This window comes from Miniopterus natalensis, chromosome 14, assembly GCF_054644295.1.
Source record: "Miniopterus natalensis isolate mMinNat1 chromosome 14, mMinNat1.hap1, whole genome shotgun sequence".
Classification (NCBI taxonomy): Eukaryota; Metazoa; Chordata; class Mammalia; order Chiroptera; family Miniopteridae; genus Miniopterus; species Miniopterus natalensis.
This window is the reverse complement of record NC_142094.1, coordinates 53,462,935-53,476,197: the sequence shown is the minus strand read 5'-3', so window position 1 is coordinate 53,476,197 and position 13,263 is coordinate 53,462,935. Positions and strand designations below refer to the sequence as shown.

Sequence of the window (13,263 nt, the reverse complement as noted above, 5' to 3'; positions counted from 1 at the left end):
GTACAGTACATTCTTAAGATGAAAATTAAACCATGTGTTAAAAGACAACATAGCGTGGGCGTGGCTCCTCGGTTGAACGTCGACTTAGGATCCAGGCGATCAGGGTTCGATTCCTGGTCAGGGGACATGCCCTGGTTGTGGGCTTGATCAATGACTCTCTCGTCACTGATGTTTCTGTCTCTCTCTCTCCCTTCCTCTCTCTGAAATCAATAAAGATATTTAAAAGAGAAAAAAAAAAGACAACATAAAGCCAGGCTGAGCGTGGCTCGGCAGTTGAGCATCGACCTAGGATCCAGGAGATCGCAGTTCGATTCCCAGTCAGGGCACATGCCCAGGTTCCTGGCTTGACATGCAGGAGGCAGGCAATCAATGACTCTCTCATCACTAATATTTCTCTCTCTCTCTCCCTCTTCCTTCCTCTCTCTGAAATCAATAAAGATATATTTAAAAAAAAAAAAGACAACATAAAAAATGTAGATACAAGTCAATACCATAGAAGAGAATATTTTTTTTAAGGAGCTTTATTTATTTATTTTTATTTTATTTATTAACTTTTATAATCCTCACTTGAGGATATTTTTTCTATTGCTTTTCAGAGAGAGTGGGAGATAGAGAGAGAGAAAGACACAGAGAGAGAAACATCGATGTGAGAGCACCCTGACCGGGGTTATGTGCCCTTGACCAGAATCAAGCCCGAGAACCTTCAGTCTGAGGGCCGACACTCGAACTACTAAGCAAACTGGCTAGGGTGAGAGAACTTTTTTCAAAATTGTACGAAGCTATTGACAGCCAATTAAAAAACCCCTGACATTTGTGTGAATCTTAGAAATGGTCAGGATTTCTTTCTAATCATAGCTAAAATTGTCCCAGGGAGATGAGGATCTGACAAATGTCCTTCCATTGTGGTCACCCTCATTACCCACAGTTAGCTTTAAGAGAAAAAGAAAATTAAGGTTTCCTGAGTAAGAGCCCAGCTCAAGAGCCTTAAGGCAGAGAAGACTGAGCTGCAGAGGGCAGATAGGTAGGTCCTGGCATCCTCCATTCCTTTCACTTTGTGTTCCTCCAGCTTCCAGGGAGCATAATTTGAGCCTGTCTGGAGATCAGCACTGTGCGAAAGCCTCGTCCTTCACTCCTGAGTGAAAGGAGGAAGGGGAACTTGATCACTTGCAGAAAAACAAAACGTATCAAAGTCTGTGCCAGTTGTTTGAAAATGTAGCCTGTCTGCTTGTGGGGAAAATTATAACTAATTTCTATTTAACCCTACTGTGGGCCAAGTACCCCCTAAGTCTTCTGCATGCAGTCTTCCTCCTCACAGCTAATGCTTTGAGGTATATGCTATGATTATTCTCATTTTACTGATAGGTGTGGAAACTGAGGTATGGAAAAGTTAAGCAACTGGTCTAGCCATGAGGGATTCATGATGCCCAAGACACCCACCCTACCCTCCAAAACTGTAAGTGACAGACCAGGAATTTGATCCCATGTCCTGGTGGCTCCAGAGCCCTTGCCATTGACCATTACAACAGTGTTTTTTCAACCAGGGTGATTTTAAAAAAATATATTTTTATCGATTTTGAGAGAGAAAGGAAGGGAGAGGGGGACAGAGAGAAACACGGATTCAAGAGTGGAACATTGATTGGCTGCCTCTTGCAGGCCCCCTACTGGGGATCGAGCTGCAACCCGGGAATGTGCTCTGACCTTGGAATCGAACCGGCAACCTCATGGTGCACTGGAGGATGCCCAACCAACTGAGCCACACCAGCCAGGGCCCACCAGGGGTGATTTCGTCCCCCCAGGGGACATTTGGCAATGTCTGGAGACATTTCTGGTTGTCCCATCCAAGTGGGAGACTTCTTTCTAAAAGGTGGGCAGAAAGACAGGAGCAGACAAAACCTAAGGGGAAAAAAAAAAGAGAATAGAGAAGGCAAGACCAGGCAAGACCCCAAGATGGCGAACCTCAATTGCAGGGGCAGACCAGGAAATAATACGCAGGTGACATGCACACTCAACTGTAAGGGGCAGAAATAGAATTGGGGGGCACTAGCCGAAGTTATAAGAAACATCAATCATGCCCTGTTAACCGTGATTGTTCTATTCCAGTTAGAGGAAGCACATTCTAACCTGGCTGAGAGCTGTACCCCCCAGGACACGGGAGTTACCTTTGAAATGATCCATTTTCCCGTTCGGAGAACTGCCCATCACCACGGGAAGCAATGGCGTCCCAGAGGCACCAGCCCTTAGTGACCCCCAGCCCACATTGCCCGTAACTTGTTAGCATTATACCTTGCCTACTTCCCCACGCCTGAAATTCCTACTTTCCTATGTAATCTTTGTCCGTCTACCCAATATAAGCTGCTGGCTTGTCGGGGGGAGGGGGTGTTAGAGAAGATTTTACGTGGATGGATCCTGCTGCTCTCCCAAATTGCTGGCAATATTGGAATAAACTGTCACATTCAAGTCAGCCCTGTCTCTGCTTAACTGGCTGAAGCAGTGAGGGGCAGCGAGCACCCGGTCCCGGTCCAGTTTCACAGCAAACTGCGCGGCCACGCCCTGCCTGCTGTTCGGAAAGGACCCATGTAGGGCCTGCAACTTGTCACGCTCACCGCAAGGCCGCTGGAGATTTCCATCTGTGTGATGAACTTGCTCCGGAGCACCATGCTCACCACTGAGGACTTAGTTTTACTAAGCGACGGAAGACAAATTTTAAATTTCTCCCAATTCTCCCAAGTCGGGGAAGAGAGGCCAGCATGGAAGCCCACACACCATCCCCAAGGCTTGGGGCACACGGAGACCTTGATGCGTCTTACCCGCTTGGCCTACTCACGGACGAAAAGTGCATTGAAACGAACTCCGGAGGCCCGAAATAGGAAAGAGGTCCTTTTAAAGAACAGGTATAAACAGTAATCCACACAGGTTAACACAGACACCAGTAGCAAAGGTAGAAATAAATATCTACCTCCCCACCTGAACTAGTCCTTTTTAGGTTGGGGCGACAATTAGCGGCAAAGTGTTGCCTCCCCAGGTATTCAGCCTCTGAGGAGCCATCGCAGGACCGTCCCCTCACCACAGGGGCTGAGGGAGCCGACCGGAACCTTCCCAGCGCGCTCTTCCCGCCCCGGTTCCCGCTCCAGCTCAGGCCCCGCCCCCGCAGGACGTGGGCCCGCCCCTTCCGGCCCCGGCCCCGCCCACGCAGGGCCCGCCTCCTCCCGTCCGGGTCCTCCCCGCCGCTCCCGCGTGCACTGAAGATGGCGCTCGTAGCGGGAAGGTTGCTCCGGGCTACGGTGAGTGGCTGCCGGCTGGGAACCAGCGCGGAGACGCTGTGATGGCTCCGAGAACGTGCTTCCCAGACGAAACCCCACTCCTCTGCAGTCTGGGGGATTTCGCTCTTCTTGGAGGGTGTCGGCGGGTAACGGACCCAGGGGCGGCCTCCTCTAGGGAGGGCTCCGTGCGCCTGCGCAGGACCGCCCTTCCCCCCACCGTCTGCTCTGGGTCCCCTTCCCTCCTCCCTCGGATGGCTTGTCCCCAGCCCTGTCGCCACCTGAGCACATGGTCCTCGACCCGGAGGCGGGCGACGTGCCGCCCGGGCCCGGTTCTGTACCCGACGCTCTGACCTTGGAAAGGGACTTCGCCTTTCCGAGCCTCAGTTCACCTTCCTCACCTTAAGGTGGAAAGCGTGATGCGGACCCCGAGGCGTGGCCGTGAGCATCCGCTGACTGCCGGGTGGGAACCAGAGTGCTAAACTGCAGAAGGCACTTACCTCCCACCCCACTCCCCAGGTCCGCCCCTCCGCTTTTCTCCCGGCCGAGCCTAGCACCCCTTGCTACCCACGCGCCCCTTTCTCACGGCCGGGTTCAGCGCAGGCTCTTCCTGAGTCATGCTGGACACCGAAATTGAGCAAACGTTCCCCTTGAGCCCCAGCCAAATCTCCCTGGAGGCTGAACTTTGCTCCACTTGTTTGCTTGTCTGCGGGGCTGGAAGGGCCTTGTCTTTTCTAAGGAAAGCCTTGGCAGGGCCGGTTGCCTCGGCATAGCGTCCTGGCAGAAAGGCTTAAATACATGGGGCCTTGCCAAGTCCCCTTGGTTTTTGAACCTTCTGTGCTGCTTTTAAGAGCATGGAGTCTTTATGGACTTCCCCTCCGCCTTGCAGTCTTTATTTATTTAAATGAAAATTATATATGTTTAAAATGTACAACATGATGATTTGATATGCATATACTTAATTGACTATTACAGTCAAACTACTTAGCATCTCTTCCCATACTTACCTTTTCGCGTGTGTGGTGAGTGCACCTGAGATCTGCCGTCCTGGCTATTCCCAGCGTTCAGTACAGCGTTGTTAACTAGAGGCATCATGCTGTGCATTAGCTCTCTAGACTTCATCCTACATACCTGCAACTTTGTATCCTTTGACCAGCATCTCTTGCAGTCTCGAAGGAGAAGGAAGCAGAAAGGGAACATTAGGAGCATGGAGATGCAATCCATGCTCTTAAAGAGTTTTGGGTTTGGTATTTGGTCCATAGGAACAAGCTGAGGCCACCGTTGGCTTACTCCCTTTCGGCAGGGCCAGCCTTTAGCCACCATTCTGGGGCTACTTCCTAATATAAAGTGTTTCTCTTACCAGGTTGCCCGACACGTGAGCACCATTCCTTGGGGCATCTCTGCCTCTGCAGCCGTTAGGCCTGCTGCTTCTCGGAGAACATGCTTGACAAATGTATTGTGGTGTGCTTCCAGTCAAGCAAAATTTGCCTTTAGTACCAGTAAGTGTTGTGCCTTGTTTTGACCCAACTAGTGAAACATGAGTCATGATCTCTGGGCAGGGGCTCTGAACCCTGCCTCTACATTAGACTCACCTGGGCTCCTTTTAAAAACATACCCAGCCCCAATCCCACCCCAGACAAATTAAGTCAATCTCTGGAGTGAGACTGGGATGTCAGCATTTTTTTTAAAATCTCACCAAGTGATTCTAATGTGTAGCCAGAATTGAAAATCACAGGCAGACTGCCCTTGTGTCTTATTTCCTTGTTGGTTACCAGAGGTTTTAATCCTGTGTTCAGCATGGGTGGAGGGTGGGGGAGAGATGACTCAGACCCCTTCTGTGGCATGAAGGGGTGTGAGGTAAGTGGGAGTGGCATGCAGCCTGTTGGGAATTGAGGCTTTTGGATTCAAACTTGTGTGCAGGCTCCAGTTGGCTACATTATCCCATGGACTCTTCCATGATCTGAATGAAGCATAGCTATTTCTTGAGATTTACACTTCAGTTTCTAGAATGTGGGCTTTGCGGAGATCAGCCTGAGATAACCAGTGGTGTTTGAAAATGCCTCCTTTAGGTTTGTCTCACCATTTAAAAAGCTTGTCATGGTTTAGGGGATATACTTTGGCAAAGCCGTTGTTTACAGGTGAAATGTTCTAAAAAGTTTTACCACCCTGGAGCATTAAAAATTTTCTAGTGGTGATTTGATGCCACAGATTTAAAACTTTCCTTGTTACTGGTCCCAAACTCCTACTCCCAACAGCTCCTATTGTTTCTGAGACCCAGGCATCTCACATGTGATCCCTTTTGTCTCTCGATCTCCTTTGTTCCTTGTTCCCAGACAGAAAGAAGTCCTCTCCAGCTCTGACACATCTCCTGAATTCTTTCCTTGCTTCCTGGTCTCTCTGCCACACCCTCCCCTCCATCTCACTCAGATAACAAATCTCCTCCTAACACCAGTCTCCCCTCCTCCGGCTCCCTTACCCTCCCTCCCCGCCACACTAATCTTCCTAAGAACAGCCCGCTCATCTTCCGTCTCCTACACGAAAACCTCCAGTGACTCCTTTATCTCTTTTAAGAACAAACTCACCCTGCTGCTGAAGGGCCCTCCCGGCATGGTCGTCAGCCATTCTTGCCTGGCCTGCCACTCTGCTGCCTTCCACACACACCTGTTTTCATCACACTGCCATGGCTGTTCTTCACACTTGCCCCACACTTGCTCTCTTCCTTCCTCCATGCCATTTGCCCTGTCCCATCCGGATCGGGCAGAATCTGAAACACATTCAGGATCCATATCCAGTCTCATGTCTTCCTTAAATCTGATTGCATTCCTATCATCTTCAGCCATCTTTTTAGTTTCCATAGCACTTTCAGTTGAATTTGTGTACAATCTAGAACTATGGGAGGGAAATAATTTAAGATGTACAGTTGAACTGAATCTTTTAATTTATACTACTAATTAATTATTATACGAGGTTTAAATAAAATCAAATAGGTGTTTGTTTTAGCAAATGATGAACTCTGTACACCTGTGGATTTTTTCAGGTTCGTCATATCATACTCCTGCCGTCACCCAGCATGCACCCAATTTTAAGGGTACAGCCGTTGTCAATGGAGAGTTCAAAGAACTAAGCCTTGATGACTTTAAGGGGAAATATTTGGTGCTCTTCTTCTATCCTCTGGATTTGTAAGTGTCATTTCTGCGATGCTTTAATGTCATTCTGAAAGTAACCAAAGATCCCTGCTTGCACGCTGACATTGCCTGTGTCTAGTTAGGCTTCTTGTCAAGGGAAGCGTTCTTTCTGAGCCTTTATCACTGACGGCCTTGTTGGTACAGCTTGCATCTGTGGCTAATTTACAAGTGACATTTAGAGGATGGAGCAGCATTCTCTTAATGTGGTAGGGTTTTAGTAAGGCGGTTTATATACTCTGGAGTGGTAGTTCCTGCAAGCCAGTCTATGAGGAAGTTTTCGTTGGTCTGGAAGAAAATGAGAAAAGTAAAGATAATGAGTTTTCTTATAAAGCTACTTGATTGATTGATTGGTTGGTTTTAGAGAGAGAGAGAAATATTGACTTCTTGTTCCACTTATTTATGCATTCACTGGTTGATTCTTGTATGTGCCCTACTGGGGACCCAACCTGCAACTTTGACATATTGGGACTATGCTCTAACCAACTGAGCTACCTGACCAGGGTAAAGCTACTTTATTTAAATAAAGTTCTTTATTCTTAGAATATCTCCCCCTCCCCCTGTTTTTGGATATGATTCTTAACTAGAAAGGCGAGTCCAGTAAGGGTGGTTAGCCATTTGCCTTTTACACCTTTGAGCAAATTAGTTTTTAGACTGCCTATTGTGCAGATTTTAAATCCTTGTTTTTAAATTCTCTGATGAGAATTTCTGCCCTTTTTCTCTAGCACCTTTGTGTGTCCTACAGAAATTATTGCTTTTAGTGACAAAGCCAATGAGTTTCATGATGTGAACTGTGAAGTTGTCGCAGTTTCCGTGGATTCCCACTTCAGCCACCTCGCCTGGATCAACACACCAAGGAAGGTACAAACATTGTTTGCCCTGCCTTTGTTCCCATGATCTTAAAAATGGAAAAGATCCTACCCAAGACTAACCTGGAAGTTGTTAAAGCATGACTAGTCTGAAATGGGCTGTTTCACCTACTGGCAGATTCTGTTAAGCTATGCCCGTATCTTCCTTGGCACTGCGTTGCATGCATACTTACTCCCCACTACACGTGTACTTTCCAGGGTACAAACCATAATGGAGAGCAGGGCCCACAGGGCGGGGGAACAGCCGGGTCTGTGGCCTCCCCTCTCGCCAGTACCCTGTAGATCCCATGTACCCTGCATGGCTTGTGGGATGGTGGTTAGGTTCTCTGATTTCAGTGTTCTGCATGATTGGTGTTTTTGTGGGAGAATCAATCAAAATTTTGAGCTAAGCTGCTCGACAATCGGTAACAAATTATTCAGTTTTTTCATACTCTTCCATTTCTATGCTTCAGAAATTAATCTTCAACTAAATACATGCTACAAGGCATGTATTATAAGAAAAAGTCCTGGCTGGGTACTCAGTTGTTTAGAGCATCCGTTCTGCTACAGTAAGGTTGCAGGTTCAATTCCCGGTCAGGGCACATAAAAGAAGCAGCCAACGAATGCATAAGTGAGTGGGACAACAAATTGATGTTTCTCTCTCACAAGTCAATATTAAAAAAGAAAGAATTAGGAAAAGAAAGGTCTATAGTATTAGCTGGGTTTAAACTCTGCCCCTGTCCTTTTCTAGCGGTGACCTGGAGCAAGTTACTTCACCTTTGTGTGCTTCAGTTTCCTCATCGGTAAATAGGTGGTGATAGTAGTATCTACTCCAGGATAGTTAGGAAGAGGAAGTGATTTAGTGGAACCGAGAGCAGAGCTTTGCCCGGGGTTGGTGCTATTACTGCTACCTATTGCCATTACTGTTCATCTCAGACCTCGAGTTACCTGGCCAAGAGTGTTGTGAGAGTGCACAGATAACCATTTGTGTTTGCATTTTTATTAGAATGGCGGTTTGGGCCATATGAACATTGCACTGTTGTCAGATTTGACTAAACAGATCTCCAGAGACTACGGTGTACTGCTAGAAGGTCCTGGCATTGCACTAAGGTAAGGTCCTGTTCCTTACGAACTTAAAATTGTTTCATGTTTAGCATCATCCCACTTCTTAGGGAATTTACAGAGACATTTGCAGAGGCCTTGGTAAAGCATTTTGAAAACAAAAAATCCTTAATTTTAGCATTTACTAAGCACCGATGAATGCCTCCTGCAAGGGCTGACAGTCTTTCAGAAATGGCCTAGACATGTTTGCCCCCCACACCACCCTGCGTCCCCTTCTGAAGAAGGATATGTGTCCTGATGGTCACACTGCTCTGCTCTTTCTAGCTGTCTGAGAGCCGCTTTCATGGGGGGGCACATTCCTGGCATCTTCGGAGAAGGGGGACTAGTAGGGTAGGAGTCAGCATCCTGGAATGGGTACGATCTCAGATAACCCTGGAATTGGAAACAGCCAGAGTATTTATTTATTTATTCATTTCTTTATTTTTTAGCTCGGCTCCTAAGTAGCTGTATGTTTAACCTCTTTGAGTCCCAGTTTTTTCATAACTAAAATGAGAATGTACCTCACAGGTTGGTTGTGAAGACTAAGCAAGATGAGGCAGCTGAAGTTTTTAGCACAGGTCCTGGGAGCTGTCATGACCTTTGTCTCAATGTCATTTCTGTCCTCATTGATTCTGTGGTTAGACCTTTAAATGTGAAAGCTGCTTTCTGTCTTTTACAGTCCCACATTCAAACACAACCTCTGTGGGAGGGGTGAGAACTTACTGGCATCTTGATGGCCACCGAGTGGAGGGATGGGATTGGGTGGAACTTGTCCTCCAGGAAGCAGGCAGGGATCGAATTTTGGTATGGTTCATAGCTTTGCTGGGGGCCAGCTTGAACCTGCTCACTGGACCTGCCTGGTAGCTGACCTCTAGCCTGCCTTCCTCTTGTGCCACCTCTGGCCTGCCTTCCTCTTGTGCCACCTGGAATTTGAGCTCCGGGCGCCGCCTTGGAGCTTGGGCCTCTTTTACTCCAGGGAGATGACTGCCTTCCTTTCGTAGACTAAAGTCTGGCCTTGACACTGGGCGAGGGAGAAGGAGAAGAGTGCTAGCTGTTTCCTCCCAGGATCCTTCCCTGTCCGCTCTGCCTAATTTTGCAGTTACCTCCCTATGTGTTTCACTGATAGGACTGATGAGGGAAAGGAGCTGAGTCTGGCTTAGATAAGGCTTGCTTTCTGGGGTTGGTGGGCCCTGCTCCATCCTAGCTCTGTGTCTGCACCTACCCTGCGGACTCGAGTGCGCCTCAGCAGCAGGACCCTCTGAGTCTCAAAGCCTAGGTCCCCAAGGGCCAGGCCCAGGGATGGAGAAGCACCTTTCTATCTTGTGAGTTTTCTCTAATTTACCTTTTCCACAGTGATTAACACTTGGCATGCCATACCCTTTTAAGAGAGATTGTTAAACCTGTGCTTTAAATATATCTGCATATATCATAGTGACACCAGCACTGAAGAGGAACACAGAGCACAGGGCAGGTCATCTTGTTACATAGCTGCCAAGTGGTAACAAGTGATGAGTTTGGTTCTTCCTTTATTCATTTATTTGTTTTAAAATTTTTATTGAATTTGTTGGGCGACATTGGTTAAAATTATATAGGTTTTATGGGGGGGATAAATGGTGATGGAAGGAGACTTGACTTTCAATGATAAACACAGAATACAATATAATGATGATGCATTATAGACTTGTACACCTGAAACCTATGTAGTTTTAACCAGTGTCACCCCAATAAGTTCAATAAAAAAGAAAAAAAACTATTCTAAAATTTAAAAACAAATACAGTGAAGACTGCGTGGCTCAGTGGTTGAGCATCCACCTAGGATCCAGCCAATGCCCGGGTTGTGGGCTCGATCCCCAGCAGGGGGCATGCAGGAGGCACTTGATCAATGACACTCTAGTCATTGATGTTTCTCTCTCTCCCTCTCCCTTCCTCTGTCTGAAATCAATAAAATATATTATTTAAAAAAATAATTATATAGGCTTCAAGTGCGTTCTTCCTTTAGATTTCTGCTCTGCATAGACTTAATTTTTTCTGCAAGGATTTTCCCATGGGATTTTCCCCCCATGTACCCAAGAATTCACTCATCTCCTGAGTGTTTACTTAATATAGATAAAGTGAGTCTGTCCCTTCCCATTTGCTTATGGTTTCTTGCCAAGAGTTGATACAGCAGCCCAAAGAATGCTCGCTAAATCACTAACAAGGAAAGAAGTCTCTACTCTCTGTGACTTTCAGATACTGTGTGACATTCAGGTCACATTTGTAAATGTGACCATATTGCCTGTTTTCCATGGTGGCCTGGTCCAGTCCTGCCTAACAATGAAAACTTTGTTTTTAAGCATATGATAGCATTTAACAAATGCTTTATTAAGGAGAATTAGAGGCAGGAGAGAGTAAAAGTTAAGATTCTTCCTAATTTTGGTACTGTTAAGGTACTAATGAGGACAAATTCTGATGCAGAGGTCTCTTCATAATTGACCCCAATGGAGTCGTCAAGCATATGAGTGTCAACGATCTCCCAGTGGGCCGAAGCGTGGAAGAGACCCTCCGCCTGGTGAAGGCATTCCAGTTTGTGGAAGTCCATGGAGAAGTCTGCCCAGCAAACTGGACCCCAGATTCTCCTACGGTAGGTTTCTTTTCCAAAAGCCCTGGGACCCCAACAGAGGGCCCCAGGTCCTCACTGCCTCAAGTGCTTGCTGACCGGGAATATCCACAAAAGGAGCCCACCCTTGGAGCAAGGCTGCAGATGTTGAGGGAATGAGTGAAGCAGCTGAGAGGTGGGACCAGGGGTCAGGCAGGCTGTTAATGTAACTCTCATCCATGTATTTTAAAGGAAATAGGCCAGCCTTGAAAAAGAACTTTAGGGTAAACATTGATAACTTTAAACTCACTTTTGGAAACTACTGTTTTAAAGTCAGTTACCTAATGTTTGTATTTTCAGATCAAGCCACATCCGACTGCTTCCAAAGAATATTTTGAGAAGGTAAATCAGTAGATCAATCCCATGTGCACCTGCAGCGTCTCCAAAGAACCACAGCTGGAGCTCACTTTTAGCATTTCAAAGATGATTATGTATAGAGGGCAAAAAATGAATTATGCTTGCTTTCATAAATATTACTTTAAATGTTTTGTTTTTGTAACATTGGCTAAGGCTTTTTAAACATGGTAGTTACTAACATGAGTTCTTTATTGGTAACTTCTTGCTGGCTAGCTAGTTTATAGACTGCCTAGTTCACGTGTTTCTTAGGTCATGTCTTCAATGGGAAACACTCTTCTTAGCCTTACCCGAACCTTTATGTACACCAGTGTAGTAGAAGTGGCGAAAGCCTCTGATCAAGAGTCCTGAAATTTTCTTCTTGAATTTCTTTGTATTAAACTGATTTTTTTTTTTTAAGGTAACAAAGATCATAGTTTTTAAGTTTTTAGCATCAGCAGTCTAATTTAACTCTTGGAGTGGAGATGTATGTGATTGAAACAAATGTGAATCATGTTTTTAAAAAGACACGGTGGCAAAGTGACTTAACCGATCATGCATGTTCGTCATCCCTGGGATTTGTCGTTTCTATAGTTCTTTTACTTATTTTATTTGTTAGCTGACTTAGTGTCTGCATACATGTCTAAATATTGATTGAAGGTAATTATAGAGGATATTTATTGAATCCAGGGATTGCATTTTGAAATCATTGTAATTATATTTCTTGAAGTGATCAATGTAAAGTATGTAATAAAAAAAATAAACATATTTTAAAATATTTGCATTTTTAACACTATTAATTGTGGGGTTCTAGGTTTCCTTCTAACTATATCAACACACATTTATCGGGCATTTAACTTAACTCAGGGCCCACAAAAATGAGTAAGGTGGAGGCTCCACACCCAAGGAACTCAGTTTAGGGGGAAGAGAGAAACGGAAGCATCTTTTCATTACTTCAGTAAACCCTTGAGCACCTTCCATATGCCAGGTGCTGTTTTGGAGGCACAAGAGTAAACAGAAGACGAACCTTTTCCTTCATGCACTTACCCTCTAGAGGGGGAAACACTAAACATAATAAAAATACCTAGAATGTTTGGAAGGAAAATAAATCGCAGGCCTGGGCTAGAGCAGAGAGTTGCAGGTGTTCTAGGTTGAGTTGTCAGGGAAAGAAAGCCTTGCGGGAGACAGCCTCTCCAGGCCCCTAAGATGAGGGCAATAATTGTACCTGCATTAAGGTGTTGATGAGGATCACATGAAGTGACTTGTATAAAGAGGGAGTTGGGGAGACAAGAAGGTTCTGGGTAGAGGCCTCAAGGCAAGAGCAGTGGAGGAGGGTGGTAAGGGGCCCAGAGTGCCTTAGGGGCACACTAAGGACTTTGGGTTCTATTCAGAGCAGGAAGGTTTTGAGAAAATTTACATCACCTTGTTCTAAAAGGGTCACTAGCTCCTTTGTTAAGGCTAGACCGGAGGGGTCAAAAGAGGGGAACAGAGAGGTCAGCTGAGCTGGATTGGTGACACCTGAGGGTAGAGCCAACAGAATAATAGAGGTGTGCTAAATACTGTGGTACAATAAATGTATTCCTGGGTCATAAGGGGAACACTGAGGTGAGGAGGGGCACTTCACTCAGCTATGGGCATCAGGGAAGACTTCCTGGAAGAGGAGACAAACTTTTGAAGATTATTGAAAAGTAAGCCAGGTCTGCTGAGCAAAAGGAGCAGCAAAGTCACATGGGCGTGAAGAAAACATGATCTGGTTTCATGTTCCTGGAGGGGAAGGCAAGGGAGGGAATAGGCGGGTGAGGGTTAATGGCCAGAACAGCACTTACAATGGACCTGGGCTGAATTAGGGCTTTTACATCTTTTCTGTCACTGATCCTCAACCACACCCGGAGTGGGTACAGTTATTG

The 13,263-nt window shown here is 46.1% G+C and overlaps 1 protein-coding gene across 1 annotated transcript; it reads left to right on the top strand.

Moving 5' to 3' along the window:
• The first annotated feature begins 3,202 nt into the window (after window positions 1-3,202).
• PRDX3 (peroxiredoxin 3) lies at window positions 3,203-12,134 on the top strand. Its single transcript, XM_016206348.2, has 7 exons — window positions 3,203-3,281; window positions 4,621-4,756; window positions 6,295-6,436; window positions 7,165-7,300; window positions 8,294-8,397; window positions 10,843-11,008; window positions 11,324-12,134. Exons 1-7 carry the CDS (start codon window positions 3,246-3,248, stop codon window positions 11,375-11,377), a joined length of 774 nt encoding a protein of 257 aa, XP_016061834.2. The 5' UTR covers window positions 3,203-3,245; the 3' UTR covers window positions 11,378-12,134.
• The last annotated feature ends 1,129 nt before the right edge of the window (window positions 12,135-13,263 follow it).

Excerpts from the sequence above, each read along its gene's own strand:
- PRDX3 (XM_016206348.2), top strand. The coding sequence starts at position 3,246 with ATGGCGCTCGTAGCGGGAAGGTTGCTCCGGGCTACG. Across the intron at positions 4,757-6,294 it reads AAAATTTGCCTTTAGTACCA|GTTCGTCATATCATACTCCT; the intron begins GTAAGTGTTGTG and ends GGATTTTTTCAG. Across the intron at positions 6,437-7,164 it reads TTCTTCTATCCTCTGGATTT|CACCTTTGTGTGTCCTACAG; the intron begins GTAAGTGTCATT and ends CTTTTTCTCTAG.